This window comes from Ceratotherium simum, chromosome 21 (genome assembly GCF_057802395.1).
Source record: "Ceratotherium simum simum isolate JZ-2026a chromosome 21, ASM5780239v1, whole genome shotgun sequence".
NCBI lineage: Eukaryota > Metazoa > Chordata > Mammalia > Perissodactyla > Rhinocerotidae > Ceratotherium > Ceratotherium simum.
The window spans coordinates 36,743,974-36,761,763 of record NC_141920.1 but is presented as its reverse complement, the minus strand read 5'-3'; the positions used below and the strand labels follow the sequence as shown (position 1 = coordinate 36,761,763).

The 17,790-nt window shown below is 41.9% G+C and overlaps 1 protein-coding gene across 1 annotated transcript in view; it reads left to right on the top strand.

Annotated features, from left to right (window-relative positions):
* The window catches only part of PAK5 (p21 (RAC1) activated kinase 5), a 299,091-nt gene that overhangs the window by 250,086 nt on the left and 31,215 nt on the right, over positions 1–17,790 (top strand). The window contains exon 4 of the mRNA XM_014790078.2: positions 4,265–5,050. Coding sequence (XP_014645564.1) covers positions 4,265–5,050 — 786 coding nt within the window. The remainder of the gene's footprint in view (positions 1–4,264; positions 5,051–17,790) is intronic.

Sequence of the window (17,790 nt, the reverse complement as noted above, 5' to 3'; positions counted from 1 at the left end):
GCCATGCTGAGGCCACGTCCCACAGCAACTAGAAGGATGTGCAACTATGACATACAACTATCTACTGGGGCTTTAGGGCAAAAAAAAAAGGAGGAAGATTGGCAATAGATGTTAGCTCAGAGCCGGTCTTCCTCGGCAAAAAGAGGAGGATTAGCCTGGATGTTAGCTCAGGGCTGATCTTCCTCTCTCTCTCTCTCTCTCTCTCTCTCTCTCTCTCTCTCTCTCTCTCTCTCACACACACACACACACACACACACACACACACAAAATAAATAATAAGAAATATTGTTTAAGATGAGTAGAATTTAGAGAAATGATGTTTTTTCTAGGATATAGACCCAAAGATAGAATTGAATACGAAAAATTCTAGCATAATTAACTATTATTTGACAATAATTTGTCAATTTGTCAAATCGTCAATTTGCCAAGTTCAGAGAAAGCCTGAATAATATTTTTGCTAAAGGATTATCCAAGTAGGTCCAATAATTCAGAAGGTACTTGAAGACCTTGGCATACCTTACAGTCATTATTCATGTGGCCTATCAGACTACACAGATGCCTGGAATTAAAAATACCAGAAATCTATTTTTTGGGAGACCATGAATTCCTGCTAACATTTTCTTTGAGTAATCTGCCTATTGTTCATAAAGAGAGAGTAGGAATGTATAAGAGTGTAATTTCTATCCAGAATGCTGGATAAAAAGACTTTTAGTTGATACTAAACAACTGTGATATAAACAAATACTATTTTCTTAAAAATTTGTGCAAAACATTGTTGAAGAGGAGAGGAGGCCAGTAGTTTAAATCCACAGAATGTAACAGACATCTGTCTGAGGGTTTGAATTGCACCCTGAGCAAATAGGAAGAGAAGTGGTAAGATATACCTGAAATGCAATAGGAAGCTGCTCAAATAGACATGAAATGTTTGAGGATGAGTTGTTAACATTCATATTTAATGTATTACAAGATGTCCATTTCATCCTTCCTCTTCCTGGGCTGCTCAACCTTCCCTGTTCACAGGTATTGTTTCTCCCAAGTTCATTGGTGGGGTGGGCATAGATGCTGTTGCTCTGAGAAAAGGTCCCAGTATATATATGAGACCTTTGTTCCAACAGAACATCACCTATTTTGGCAATCGATCAATCAATTCATATCCCACACACACACACAAATAATCACAACATTCCATATAATGGAACACTATTCAGTGATAAAAATGAATCAGCACACACAAAAAAATAGGCTATTAATTCACAGAACAACCTGGATTAACCTAAATGCATGATGTTAAGTGAAAGCAACCAGACCAAAAGGCTTCAGACTGTATGATTCCATTCATATGATATTCTGGAAAAGGCAAAACTATAAGGATGGAAAACAGATTAGTAGTACCAAGGGTTTGGGGAGGGGCTGGTGTCTGACTAGGGGAAGCTCAGGAGATTTGTGGGGGGGAGGGTGGGACTAATCTATATGGCACTGTAATGGTAAATACATGATGCTTTGCATTTGTCAATACCTGTAGAACCTTCAAGCACAAAGAGTGAACTCTAATGTATGCAATTTTTTTATAAAGTCAACCAGGAGATCAGAGGATCCCAGGATGGAATGTGGACTGTGACAAAAGAATCTAATTATTACACATGTACGACATAACCTCATTGAAGGGAATGGGAAAAAAGACACTAACCTAAGTAACTTTGGAAAACAGTGGTTTGAATGGAAACTGTAAGACTAAAGTCAAAAAGAACTGTACATAAACACTGTACTCTAGTTGGCAAAGTTGTTTCCCACAGTGATGTGGGTTAATGATTTTGAAACTGCTACACAAGTATACTGGGACTGAATAAGTAAATGAATGGCAGATGGTGGGATCCAGGTTTTTCACGGTTAGAGGAGGGGTTACAGATAACTAAGTACAGGGGAAAGCTAGAATGAACCGTATGGTACTAGATTAGATTCCAAGACATCAGTATAAATTCATGTTTAGCTTAATATAGGTACAGATAGATGTAACTATAGATGTGTGCATATTCATGGGAAGTATTCATACACATATTTCCTAGCTCTTTTTGCTGAGAAGGCCTGGAAGCAATGACACTCCAGTAGCAATGGGCACACTCAGCACCCAGATATTAGTTTCTAATATCATTATCCAATAAAAGGAACCAGGGCTCCTTGGGGAAATGGCTGATGCTATGGCAAGGGCAGGCAAAATACAGGATGGGCCTGGAGCATCTTGTAGTGCCAGAAAGTAATGAGGTGCTCAAAAAATAAAAGGATGGGGGCTTGTCAATGGGACACAGCAGCCAATCTGAAAGAACTCTCCATAACCAAAGCTGGAACAATTTGTATTTTGTTCAATTACATAACAAATGACACAGTACTGCATTATAACCCAAATTATAAAACAAATATCCATGATTATTCCATCTATACTGATTCAAATAAATGATTGAATAAATAAATAAATGGGGAAAATAGGCAAGTCTCCTGTGCAGAAGAATTCCAAACACTTTACATAGATACCCCCCTCAGGGAGGTAGAGCTTGACTCCCCACTGCTTGAGTATGGGCTATACTTAGTGACTTGTTTCCAAAGAGTGCAGTATGGAAAGGGGGGATATAAGGTTACAGTGTGGAAACCTGGGAAACACTACCTGGCCAGGTGATCAAGGTCAACATCATCCGTGATAAGCCATGTTGATGGTGCGTACGCTGGATATGAAGTGATGAAATTACTCTCTGGTCTTCCTCCCCAAAACCCATAACCCCAGTTTAACCATGAAAAAAGCATCAGACAAACCCAACTGAGGGTCATTCTGCACAATACCTGACTAGTACTTTTTAAAGAACTGTCAAGGTTATCAAAAGCAAGGAAAGTCTAAGAAGCTGTCATAGACAGAGGAGCCTAAGGAGACATGACAAATAAATGTAATGAGGTGTCCTGGATGGGACCCTGGAACACTAGGAAAAACCCAATGAAATCTGCATCAACTGTGGAGTTTAGTTAATAGTTATGCAGGATGTTGACAATGGGGAAATGGGGTGAGGGATATATGAGAACTCTATTCTCTGCAACTTCTCTGTTAATCTAAGACTATTCCAAACTTAAAAGTTTCTTTAAAAGAAAAGGTTATTGACCAAAAGCATTAGCCCAGGACTGATTGGGGGGAAAAAACAAAAACCTCGTTTTTCACCAAGGGTAGTTTGAGAAGCACTGATCTATAGAAACATATGCTCCAGGGCGACTTGCACTTTTTCTTCCAGTTTGAAATCTATTGTACTGACTGAGATGGTTTTGAACTCCTTGCTATTTGCTCAAAGGTATTTTTCTCTTAAAATCCTGGAAGTCTGAAATCATAACACTTTGTTCTTTGATCCACCCCCGTCATATTTTGCTGCAAACCTTGTCTCTTGTCAAGGTGCAGCTGACTGGCTTTGTAAGTAGTTTGTGATTTCTTTCTGTTCCCGGTATTCTGGTGTTATTTAGGTTCATTAAAGGGAGCATTTGGGCTTGACAGTTTGTCACCAAGATTCAGGTAAAACCACCTCATTACCAAGCCATCCAAAATTCAGCGATGATAGGACACAGTGTGGCCGTAGCAAGCATTACAATTATATACTTAATAAGAACATCACATTTGCTCACAAATTAAATCCCACAAGTAATCTTCATGCTGTTAGCTATTTACAGTTCAGAAAGTGTCTTCCTGTTCTATAAAATCTGACAACTTAATTATTATGTGTGTTCCATAAAATAGAAAAAAATGTGCACCCATTTCTGGGTATGTTCATACTCAAGTGACAATGCATTTTGGTTTTGCAAATCATCCGAGTAATGAATGTTAAAAAATAATAAATACGCCTTTTATAACCAAACAGTTATAGACTGTTAAAATTATAATCATCAGCTTATTGTTAGATAGTTAGGGTTTATTGTTTACATGGACCAGGGGAGGGGATTTCCCATAAACTGGTAAATAAGACAATATTAGCCTATAGTCTTCTAAATGGCTTTTTGATGTTTAATTTATCTCTCTCGAGATACATAAGGAAAAATTTGCAATTTGAGATTATTGTTTAATATTTGATTTATTTCACCCCTGAAATCAATCAACAATTTTTTCTTTATGATTTTTTATGAAATGTTTCTGGGGTCTGTTTTTCTCTGAGGTTTAAATTGGATGGAGTGGGTGTGGGATTCCTCCATCAATTTGAAAGCATGAAATCTTCTCTTTAAACAGTATTCCCTTTGTTATTCCCAGACAATCGTTAGAGGAAACAAACCCTGCAAGGAAACCTCCATCAACGGCCTGCTGGAGGATTTCGACAACATCTCCGTGACGCGCTCCAACTCCCTAAGGAAAGAAAGCCCGCCCACCCCGGACCAGGGAGCCTCCAGCCACGGTCAGGGCCATCGGGAAGAAAACGGCTTCATCACCTTCTCCCAGTATTCCAGCGAATCCGATACCACTGCTGACTACCCCACCGAAAAGTACAGAGAAAAGAGTCTCTATGGAGACGATCTGGATCCGTTTTACAAAGGCAGCCATGCGGCCAAGCAAAATGGGCACGTAATGAAAATGAGACACGGGGAGGCCTACTATCCTGAGATAAAGCCTTTGAAATCCGATATTGCCAGATTTCCTGTCGATTATCACGCACATTTGGACTCACTGAGCAAACCGAGTGAATACAGTGACCTCAAGTGGGAGTACCAGAGAGCCTCCAGCAGCTCCCCGCTAGATTATCCATTCCAATTCGCGCCTTCTAGAACTACAGGGACCGGCGGGTGCTCCAAGGAGAGTCTGGCGTACAGCGAAAGTGAATGGGGACCCAGCCTGGATGACTACGACAGGAGGCCGAAGTCATCCTACCTGAATCAGACGAGCCCTCAGCCCGCCATGCGGCAAAGGTCCAGGTCAGGCTCGGGGCTCCAGGAACCGATGGTGCCCTTCGGAGCAAGTGCGTTTAAAACCCACCCCCAAGGACACTCGTACAGCTCCTACACCTACCCTCGCTTGTCCGAGCCCACAATGTGCATTCCAAAGGTAACGTTCACTGCGTCCTGCGGGAACCTCCTCAAAGGTGTTGCTGGCCCGACCTTCTCACAGTCAGATTCTAAAGTGCTCGTTTGCCTTTTAAGTGAGAATCCATATGGAAATCCTACCTGATTTCTATCCACCAGCCCCAAGGACAGAGAATTCACGACAAGGTTCTTTTGGGATCTCCTATAAGGTTTCTGCTTAAAAGGCAAAAAAAAAAAAAAAAAATTTATTCGAAAAATATTCTGATATAGTACTAGTGATAAATATTATGTGCTCCTATTGTACTAAGTTCTCTGTTAAGGAGTATACGATTGTAGACCATTAGATGGAGGAATACAGTGGTTCCTGCGTTCTGGCAAAGTTTACAAGGATCTTCTGAAAAGGAAAAAAAAAATCAGGATGATGTGGTAAGTTTTGAGTAAAGTTAATTTAATTCAACTCAAGGGATGGTCCTTCATTTTGAAAGTATGTTCTTTCTACTATTTTTTGTGTTGAAATTTTTTTTGTATGAAATTTTGGGATGACAGAAAAGTTGGTTGCTTTTTCGGTGTGCTTCTTATTTTGTTTTGTTTTAATTCCTCTCTTGGTAATTTTTTTTTTTTTTTAATGTTAGCTGCTACAAATTTGCTTTGAAATTTGACTGGTCCATGATATCCCAAAGTTTGGGAACCACTGTTGGAGAAGTTACTGAACTCTGGAAGGCAAGCCTGCCTGCATTCATCTGTTTTATTGATTATAGATAGTGTTTTCCTTTACTTATAATTTCCATAAACCCAACCCAAGATGTTGAAGAGAAGTCTTTTAGGGACATGCTGGGAGTGACTTAAGCCATACTTTGCAAAAAACAAAAGAGCTGTCACTTTAGTTCCCAGTAGATAAAATTAAAAATAAATCTTGAGGAAATAAAGGCCTGAAATATATACCTGCAGTTAAAATTTAAATATTGAGAATGTTTTCCATCTCCCTGTGTTATTTATTTGAACTCCCGTGGTCAGGGTATCATGACTGCCTTTACTTTCTACATTCTTGCCAGGGCAGTTGTTGGAAAGAAGTCTAATTAACCAACAACAAAAGCCATATGAAGCCATACACGTGTATCATGATGCATAAGATAGTTTATTCGATTTCCTGTGTATATCACTCAGCTGAGGGAACTCCTTCAGAGTTCTAGAGTGAACTAAGCGAATTAACTACATTCCTTAGCTGAATCTAGTTACGTTCTTGGGTTTTTGAACATCAGTGGTCACTTTATCTAGGAGTAAAAAATGTGATTTTTTTCAGTTTTATTGAGGTATAATTGACAAAATTGTAAGATGTTTAAAGTGTACAACATGATGATTTGATATACGTATACATTGTGAAAGGATTCCCCTCATCGAGTTAAGACATCCATCACCTCACATATTTACCTTTTTTTTTTTGGTGAGAACATTTAAGTTCAACTCGCTTAGCAAATTTCAATTATACAATGCAGTGTTATCAGCTGTAGTCTCCATGTTTTACGTTAGATCCTTATTCATATTCTAACTGAAAGTTTGTACCCTTCTACCAACTTCTCCCTTTTTCCCTCTCCCCCTAGTCCCTGGCAACCACTTTTCTACTTTCTGTTTCTATGAGTTTGTGTTGTTTGTTTTTTTTATTTTTTAAGAGTCTACATATAAGGGATACCTTACAGTATTTGTCTTGCTCTGTCTGGCTTATTTCATTTAGCATAATGCCTGCAGGTTCTTCCAGTTTACTGCAAATGACAGGGTTTCCTTCTCTTTTAAGGGTGAATAATAGTCCATCATATATATATTTTCTTGATCCACATTTTCTTGATCCATTCATCCATTGATGGACACATAAGTTGTTTCCATAGTTTGGCTATTGTTAATAATGATACAATGAGCATGGGAGTACAGACATCTCTTCGAGATAATGGTTTCATTTCCTTTGGATATATACCCCAGAAGTGGGATTGCTGGATCATATGGTAGTTCTGTTTTTAATTTCTTGAGGAATCTCCATACTGCTTTCCATAGTGGCTGCACCAATTTACATTCCTACCAACAGTGTATATAGGGTTCCCTTTTCTCCACATCCTCACCAACCTTTATCTCTTGTCTTTTTGATGATAGCCATCCTAACAGGTGTGAGATGATATCTCACTGTAGTTTTGATTTGCATTTCCCTGATAATTAGTGATGTTGAGCACCTTTTCGTGTACCTGTTGGCCATTTGTAAGTCATCTTTGGAAGAACATCTATTCAGGTCATTTGCCCATTTTTTAATTGGGTTATTTGTTTTTTTGGTATTGATTTTTATGTGTTCCTTGTATATTTTGGATATTAATGCTTTTATCAGATATGTGGTTGGCAAATATTTTCTCCCATTCCATAGGTTGCCTTTTCATTTTGTTGATGGTTTCCTTTGCTGTGCAGAAGCTTTTTAGTTTGATGTGGTCCCACTTGTTTATTTTTGCTTTTGTTGGCTTTTGGTGTCAAATTCAAATAATCATTGCCAAGACTGATGTCAAGGAGCTTACCCCCCCGTGTTTTCTCCTAGGAGTTTTACAGTTTCAGGTCTTACATTCAAGTGTTTAATGCATTTTGAGTTACTTTTTGTGTACAGTGTAAGAGAGGGATCCAGGCTACACGTGGCTGTCCAGTTCTCCCAAAACCATTTTTTGAAGAGACTATCCTTTCCCCATTGTGTATTCTTGGCTCCTTTGTCAAAATTAAGTGACCATATATGTGTGGGTTTATTTCTGATCTCTCTATTCTGTTCCATTGATCTATGTTTTGTTCTGATCTCTCTATTCTGTTCCATTGATCTATGTTTCCATTTGATCTCTGTTCCATTGATCTATCTGTTTTTATGCCCATACCATATGGTTTTGATTACTATAGCTTTGTAGTGTGCTTTGAAATCAGGAAGTGTGATGCCTCCAGCTTTGTTCTTCTTTCTCAGGATTTCTTTGTCTATTCAGAGTTGAATATGATTTTGTTTTTGTGTGGCATATTTGAACACTTGTGCTCAGAAGCTGTGTTAGGTCTTGATCAGAGAGAAAGTTTTGTCCAGAGGCAGTAACCTTTCAGCCTTGGAGCCGTATTGTCCCACCCAATAGTCAATTCCAACATCTGAAAAATCAAGATGTTTCACTTAGGAGCCTCAACTTCTGGGTTTCAGTCTTCTCTTGAAAAAAATTGGATGATGTCATAGGCCTGGGCCCACATTTTCACATAGCATTGGAAACAGAATTGGCTGGAGGCAAAGGCTGCCCCATTAGAAGAGACAAGCCCTGCCCAACCCATTTCATGCATTTTTCACATTAGCCTAATCCCTAGAGGAATTTGAGATTTAATATAACCACCAACAACCCCTGCCCACTCATTTCACAGAAGGAAAAACTGAGGTCCATAAAGTCATATGACACACTTAAGGTTTCATAGTTAGTTGATTGCAAAACAAGGGCAAGGATCTAGGTCTCCTGTTTCTCCTAGTCCGGTACTTTTCCCATTATATGGGCATATGTTATTTCAGGAGTTCAACTGCATTTGCCAGTAAAACCCGTGAGAGATCTCAGTGACCACCAGAACTTTGGGCTAAGTAGAGGAATAGGAAGAGGAGGGAGGGGGGAGGGGATAATTTGCTTCATTCCTTGCCGAATCCCTCTTCCTACAGACTTCTGAATAGAAGGCAAAGCAGGCCTGCCCTGAAATCTGGTTTTGTCAAACTCAGAAAGAATGCAGAAACTATTGTGGCTCAGAAAGAAATATAGGACAGAAATTGTTGTGGTTCAGGAAAAAAAAAAAAATGTATTCACCCATAGGAACTTCTACCAAGAGTTCTTTAGTCCCTATAACCAGGACTTCAAAGGAACAGGCTGCTGATCCATGTTTCACGGGAGACCTGTGAGGAATTCGTGAGCAGGTTTTGTGGGAGGGTAGGAAGTGGGAGGCGTGTTAGTAATTAAAATATTTACTTGATTAAAAATATAACATCTCTCTAAAAAGACTTAGGTGCCTGTGTCTTTAGAACTGTACTCTTAAAAATCTACCAATCAAGATTTGGATTTCCTGCTGAGGGAAGAAATAACGATCATGACTCAGATAATTTGGCTTTGCCTCATGGAACATCCTAGAGGCTGCTGGGTAATGTTCACATCTCTAATAATAAGAGAAAGCACATAACTTGTGTAGGTCTCCAGATAGAGCAAAGATGAAGACGTGTGCCTGCACGTGTGTGTGTGTATTTGATGACAGTTTTACATTTTGTCCTAAAGAAAAAGAAGTACTAATGTTAACCCACAAAAAAAACCTCTCCGATGTTATGTATCTACCTAATATTCCTGTTGGCATGACAGGAATCAAGAATGTTATGAAATCTGTAGATATTGGCATCCATCTCTCTACTTTTAAATGTTTTTTGCTGGGGCTAAGCAGGTGAAACTTTGGAGGCAAAATAAATCCAAACAAGATCCATACAGCGCCATTCACAGCACAGAACTACAAAAACAGCCAGATGTGGAGAGAGAATGCTTTCCACCATCCCCTGCAGATAAGTCTGCCTTGCAGGGAGGGAAACTGACTGGAGATACTGTCACGGTGCATTTTGGTTTTGCTCATTCCAGTGCTCTCCAGGGACCAGGCACAGGGAGGGACCTGCCAGCTCATGTGTCTTGATGCTAGCCCAGAACATCCATTCCTTGCTCTGGCTCCAGCTGCTGAGAAGCCTCAACCTGATCACAATTCCACCAGTTCACTAGGCTGTATGCCAGATACGTGTGTTGCTTTGTTGAGCCTCACAGCCCAAACAGCAGCAATTCTTGCTGCCTTTGTGCAGTTGAGGAACCTGGGGCTTGGAGAGCCAGGTCAGTCAGCTCATAGCAGAGGCAGGATCCAGCTCTCCAGGCTCAACCTTTCACCAGACATTGGACACATCCCCAGTGGTACAAGAATAGCTTCTGTGGGTGCCATGCCTTAACCTCACTTCCTACAAGCTGCTGTTAACCCCTGCAGCAATGAAGTCCCTTTGGGCTGCATCATCCTGTCTCATTCTGTAGCAGATTTCTCAGCCTTCACACTACCAACATTTTGGACCTGGTAATTCTTTCTTGTGGGGGCTGTCCTGTGTACTGTAGGATGTTTAGCAAAATCCCTGGCCTCTGCCCACTAAATGCCAGTAGCACCCCTCCCTCACTTATAACAACCAAAATATCTCCAGACTCTGCCAAATGTCACATGGGGCGGGGGGAGCAAAAGTGGCCCCAGCTGAGAACCACTATTCCATAGCTGCCATTTCTCAGGTACTTTTTGGCGGTTAAGGCGTAGGTTCTGGAAATAAACTCCCTATGTTTGAGTCTTGATATTGCCACTTATAACTGGATGAGTAAACTGTTTAACTGTGCCTCTACTTCATCTATAAAATGGGGATAAACACTGTCCCTGCCTCATCATGTTGGGTGAGGGATAAATAGATTAATAATGACAATAGCCCAATTATTAATACACATAGTCTGTATACGTCAGTCTGTGTGTGTAGCATGTCAAGGGATGATGGCTGTGATGTGGTGCTGAGGGTCACTATGTGCCAGACACCATGCTAAGCATTTTGCAGACATTACCCAATTTAGTCCTCACAACAGCTCTGGAGGAATTCAGGATCATTTCCCTTTTACAGTGAAGAAGCTGAGACTCAGAGACTAAATCTTTATGGACTTCCCAAGGATGTGAAGGCAAACGACTGAGCCAGGATCCAAAATTAGGTCTGTCTGACTCCAAAGTCTATATATTCCAGAGTATTCCTATTTCCACAGAAGAAAACCAAGGAGCAGAAAGATAGATCTGAGACCTTGGGCCCAGATGCACACACTGCAGGCAGCCCTCACCTTGCTGGTGGAGAATGGGTGATGATTCACAGTTGGATTTGGGGTACACGGGGAATGCACTTTATTCTGTCTGTTCTTGGGAGGATGGAATCCTCTGAGAAGTTCCCTAGCATCACCCAGACTGTGATTAGTGGGTAAAAGCTGGGACCACCGGCTGCAAAGGAAGCATTGACAGTAGAGGTCCCTGAGACCGTCACATGCACTCACTCTACCTTGGGTGATGGTCTTATTTGATTTTATAAACGACAATCCAGATTGTCTCACCCATTTCAGAAGGCTTTTAAGAGTGCAAGTTCTAGAATCAGATTCTCAAGATTTGAGCACTTAACTAGCTGTGTGATCTTGTCTGTGTCTCAGTTCCCTCATCTGTAAAGTGGGATGTTTCAGTACCTACTTTGAACATGTCCTGAGGATTAAAAAAGGTTAATAAATGCAAAGGAGATAGCACATGGCAAGCACTCAGGGTTAGCCCTTATTCCCAGGAATATTTCTGGTTGGAAAACATGTCACCATATTTGCTAACGCCAGCCGTAGGAACATCCTGTCCGTGTAATCTTACATATTTTCAAAACGTGGGAACAAATTCTATCTGACTTTGCCCTCACAGCCGCTCTGTGCAGCCTAGTAAGTACTACCGTCGTCACTTTAGAGGTATGGGTCACAGGAGGCCCGAGTAGCTGTGTGACTTCCTCAAGACCATGCAAAGCCTTAGGGACTGAGGACCCCAGTCCCTCCACCACATAGCTTGCTCCACTCTCTAGAATGGAAGTGAAATTCTCAGACCTCCCATGGAAGCCAGATGCTAAGTGAGAACAGAAAATTTAGCAGCATTAAAGCAAGAACCGTCATAACTATACATCTATAGTTATGACAGTTCTCAGCAACCAACCCCTTCACTTTACCCCCACCATCATCTCCTCTGCCAGGGCTGCAAAGTGACCAGTGCCGCGGCACAGGATGTCCCAAACTGATGGCATACTAAGGGTTTCTGAGTGAAGAGAGAGCATGCAAGAAAGACAGTGGCGTGATGCCCCTGACCTTCCTCCTGGGGTCCCCAGTACCGTGGTTTTTCACTGCTTAGCTATCACTTTGTTTTCCCTGGAAGGAAAAAGCGGTGGAACCGGGGTGCTCAGCCTTCCTGCGTCGATAATTGAGTGACTCACCATTCTTTGTGGCACTTACCATGCCCAGATTCAGCCAAGGCCCCGGGAGCACAATTGCAGCTTCTCTTCTGCCAAGGATCCCAGCAGAACACCTTTCAGAGACCCTTTAGGGGCCTGATGGGAAATGAAGTGACAATGCTGGGGGAATCTGATGAGCCACACCAAAAATCTGAGAAAGGGAAGACAAGAGAGAGAGGGAAAGAAGTGCTTAATCTCTTAGTATAACAATGGATTCTATTGCCTTTAGATTTTTTTTCTTTATATATAGGCTCCTGTAGGATGTTCATTAAAGCTCATAAAACATCCAAAGAGGTGATTCAGAGCAAGATCTCTAACATCTGTCCCTTCTGATGGGGACTTGAGGTGTCCTTTGCATATAAATGGACTCATCTTCCCATGAATGTTCTTGTGGTTCAAAGTAATTGTATTTTGGTCATTACATGTAAGTGGGTTTTCCCATTACCAAATTAAAAACGAAATGAATCTAATCTGGCATTGTCTGTCCCTGGGCTCTCAGAGGCCTTGACACATTTGAACTATATTCTTCAGCAGTGAACCAATCCCCAGAACAATGGAACTCCCCCCCACCCCCCGCCCCCCTTCCTTGTTGCTGCAGGCAGTGACAGATCCCAGGTGAGAGTAATCTGCTCATGAATAGAGAATACATTCTTAGAGTCTGGCACAGCGACTGTGGGGGTTAATTGGACGTACTGATTCAGAGGTACTGATTGCAGATTTATTCGTTTCTTCAAATAATTAGGGTTTGCCTATTTGTAGAGGTCGTGAGCCACTTGTCTGAACTCTCTCAGTGTGCATTTGCCATGTTTTGTAAGGCAAGGAAGTGCAAGACTCTTCCAACTTCATGTCATAAGGTGTAAATTCCTACATGCCTATGGAATCCAAAGTCAGGATGGGGGAGATTTCCTTGCAAAGACACTATATATGGTGAATGGCTTTCTACTACCTGCAGTTTGGAAATCCGGCAAATGTCTGACTCTCCAGAACTTCACCTACTTCCCAAGGCGCCTGCATCAGGACCTCAAAGAGACACTTTGATTCTTTTGGTCTCAGGGGAGCCTGCCCATGACCACTATTCATTGGCAGTGATAATGCGTACTTGCCTCATTTACCGAAATTGAACATCAGCTCAAATTGTGCACTGTGTCCCTCTGTCATCTGGTCAGGCCGAATATAATAGACTATGAAATAGGGCCAGTCCATTTTGTAAATGAAAATCAGTAATTCAGAGGAAACTGACCGTGGCTGGGCACATGTCAGGGTTTTGCCTCGAGCAGGGACAGCAGCTCCTGTTGTATTAGGATGTAACTGGAGATGGAACAATTCCTTAACACCCTACAGTGTGAGAAACAGGCTGGAGCTCTCAGGACAGCAGCCACCTTGGTGGGAGTCGCAGAGGCTGGACTCTCAAGGGTGGAGACACGGGGGCTCATGGGCCACAGGCCAGGCTGTCTGTCTCCACCTAAGTAGGGAATAGCCCTCATCAGCAACATTCCTGCCCACAGTAGGGAGAATTGGAATTGCAGAGATAATGGGGGGATACATGAGAGGAAACACACATTCAAGTCACAGGATTTAATGAATCTCCTTCCCCTAATTATCAGTCTCTAAAATGTCCCTGCAGAGAAAGCCAGTTACTGATTCTCTCTGGAATTCTTACCAGCAGTCCTTGGCCTTTCCCAAAGCCAAGGCTGGTCCTGTTACATTTCCCTTTGAGTCAAGTGAGGACAATTTAAGATGTCCTTTCCTTGCTCAGATAATGGAGGTCTACGATTCACTGTTGTCCCGCGTGTGATTTATGTAGAGCCAGCAGCCCTGGCTGTTTCATTTTGAGATGAGCAGTCTCTTGGCTTTATTGTCCTCCGAAAAGGTGCATTGGAGCGTCACGCTCAAGCGCTGGAACCAGCTGCCTTCCTTCGCCAGGAACTACAGGAAGTGGAAAGAGGTTCTCCGTCCTTTATGGAACATTCCGCAGTCCCCATTCTGTGGGCATAGACTTACACCACGCACGCACACACACGCCCAGTCCAGCATGATCCAGCCTCAGCCTCCCTGTCCCCAGTGCGAAAGGCCACGGTGACAAATAGATGCTGCAGCAGGATTTTTTTTCTTGCTTTTCTTTCTCCTGCCCTCTGCCCGCCAAGCCTTTTTTTCCAGCCTTGGCATAAAATGGTCAAATGATGTTCTACTGCAGAATTCAATTTCACAGTTCAGTTAGGCCCTTGATTACACTGCCAAATTCAGATTAATGTGCATTTAACTAACATGGATCAGGGGAATTCTGGCTGACAGCCAGCTGTAATCGGAGCAATTGATAGCTGTGTGGAGTTTTATGCCCTATCCACCCCAGTGCACCACTGGTGAAATTGATTGATTAAATGAACTCATTGCTATAATTATTTATAATTTTGATACATCACAAGCCTCTGTCTGACCCTATCCTTGGAGACGTTGGGCTCACTATGGAAGGGGAGTCTAGCTGAATTGTTAATGGGGATTATTTATTCCCATAAAATAGAGCGTTTTTGTTTCCCTTCTGGTGTTTTGTTGGATTTGAGTAGAGACATGAAAAAGTACATTTCTTTTAGAATTAATTTATATGGTATACTAAAAGGCATCAGGAAACTAAAAAAATGTATGTTCTCAACCATTTCAAAGAGGAAGGAAACCAAGACTGCTTGTATGTTCTTTCCGTTATTTTTAAAGATTCCTGTAGAGAGAATTCCTGCTCAGAATGTATCTGACTTTCAATGACAATCAGTGGCCTTGTAACAGCAGCTAAGCAGTTTGGCAGCCTGGGTGATAATTTGCAAAACCATGTAGTCTTCTCTTATTGCATCTTGCCATATGGAAATCCCCCTTAAAAGGATGCAGACCATGTTCTCATTTCTATGAAGTTACTTTTGCACAAAATCACAGGACTGTGCTCTTCAGAGGAGTAGGGAAAAGCCTTTCTGGCATCTCTATTGTTTTCCCTCTTGCATGATGGCTTTCCACCCCTGCTCCCGGTCCCTGTGCCATTGCAATCTGGTCTTTGAAGGTAAACTATATGCGTAGATCTTTTGGAGATGGTTTGGGGCGTGGGTGGTGCTGGTGCAATTCCACTGCAGTGTGGTTTCACTGTGATTAAACCCTACATCCCTTTCAAGATCCTAAAGGCCTGCTCGAATGGATTCCAAATGTACTCCTTTTTTTTCTAGAGTGTATTTGTAAATCAGGTTGTTGGAAAGGTTGCACAGTTCAAGCTTTACTCCTTTGTAAGTCTTTCTTGCATACATGAACGTGTGTGATATGTGCAAAACTGTATATATGGACAAATTCATCATTTATGATTCACCCACTTCCAAATATAAGATATCATAGGAAAGATAATTTAGAATAGGACAATTAAATAATTATAACAGTTTGAGCCATGTGAGAGGGCCAGCAGGCCTCGTTACAGAAGAAAATTTCGGCTTGCTTTCTTCAAAGAACACACAGAAGTTTGGGCATTGTTGGAGCCGAACACAAGTTTTGCTCTGGCCAAAGCAGAAACGAAAGTGATGAATTATGTACATAGACGGTCAACTCATTTTGCTGTGATGATTATTCCTTTTTTGTGTATTTGAGCTGATTTCTCTAAGCCAAGACTGTTAAAAAAAAATTTTTTTTTCTTCCACCCCCCAGGCATTATCATCCATCATTTTCTGGCCTAGTTCTCACATTCTGCTCCAGGCTGCTCAGACATCTGGGCCCCCAGTGAAACACCCTAGCCAGACTTGAGCCCCGTAGGTGTCACTCCACCCTGTGCCCACCTCTGTCCTGACCGTGTCCACCTGCTATTGAAGGAGATCTCTGAGAATGTATCAAGGGCCCAAGTCCTAAAATGACACTTGTCTGGATTTGAATCCCAGATCTACTTCTTGGTAGTTTGAGACCTTTGCATGACCTACTTAAACCCACTGTGCCTCAGTGTCCTTATCTGTAAAATGGAACAATTATGGGTCTATCTCATTGTGTGACTTCAGGTTTAAATGCAACCATGTACATAAAGGGCTTAGAACAGTCCTTGGCTGATGGAAAGCACCAGCAAATGTCAAGTATCATTATTCCCATGAGTATGTGTTACTCCTCAAGGATAGACTTCTAACAGAGCAGTTGGCTAGTGGAAGGGATCCTACTTTAAATGCCAGTAAAACACCCCTGCATTTTCTCAAAGGGAGAGTGTCCAGCCTTGATTATACAGACTAGGGAGGTGACGACTAATGGTAGAAATGCGAAGGCAGGCAAGGAATCATCTAGATACCCTCCCACTGGGAGTGAAGGACTGACCTGAGCAGAAGAATTTGGGGTTGTGTAATCCTCTTGGGGGCGTGGGGTGGTTTGCCTTGGATTGCTTGGGGCAGTTTCACCTCCGTAAGCCTCAATTCTATCAACAATAAAATGAGATAAATTACCCCCCCACCCCCCGCCCTGGCTTGACTTTCAGAGTGAAAAAGAATGAGGTCTGCACAAATGTGGGGTCCGGCGATACTCACCGTCATGGAACCCACAGTTGGGTCATCAAGATCCAACTGAGGGCCGTGGGTCAACCACATGGTGACCCCGAACAGGGTCACTCTTGCATTTTTCCTTCACAAAGTCAGCTATTTGTCTGCCATCTTCTCCTCGAACAGATGGAAACCAGGAGGGAAGACGACGTGTTTCCTCACTGGAGGCAAACAGTCAATGCTCCTTTGACGAGTACACCTCGACTTTGGTTCCAAACATTGTCGTTTGTGATAGTGGTTGCTCTTCATCCATTGCTTTTTTTAAGAGTCTGCTCCTCTTATGAGAAGCCATGAAAGACAATAGCACCGTTGTGTCTCAGAGACCTAATTTCAAAGACGTTTGGCTCCCGGTGTACACCTCTGCATTCTCTCTGACTGGAAAGTGTCCCATTCGTGCTGGCAAGTATCCTCTTCTTTATGCCGCAGCCTGCTGTTGAGAGTAGACTCTGATAATGCTGCTGACAGTCGATAAAGAAGAAAAATGGCCTAATGCAGTGTGGAGTGGTGTTTGCGATTAGTACAGGATACAGCTTTTTTATTTCTAATATATCTTCAGAGATCAGTTATACGTGCTTGTGGGGAATGAACTCAGTTTCGCTTCAAGTACAGGAGCAAATCCTCCAATGAAGACGCTGGGAGACGATGGCATGTGATGGCTCCCAAGACACACTTTCAAAAATAAAAGTCATAGACCTCGCTTCCCCTCATGCGCCGGCCTTGTGACTATCCTGGGCTTGGCGAATCTCAAGCCTAATGTAAAGGAGGAATCCAGTTATTTAATTCACACAGACATTTGTCCCCCCCCCCCGCCCCCCCGTCACATGTACTCACCAGTTTTCCTTGTGTATGGCACACATCTAGGGGCTTGGAAAAAATCAGCTTCATTTCAAATATGGCATTTTAATTATAATACAACGTTCAATACATTACAATTAAAGGCACCTTGTCTGATTGTTTTGAAGATTAATGTATAGGAAAACATATGCCACTGATACATTGTACATCTTCAATAAATGCTACCTAGTTTTATTAATATTGTAGGTACTATTTCTTTTCTTTTACATTCCCACTACTGTGCTAAGCAGCTTATATAATAATACAACTACCTAGAATGTATTGGCCAGTCACCGTTCGAATCCTTTAATATGTACTCAATCCTTT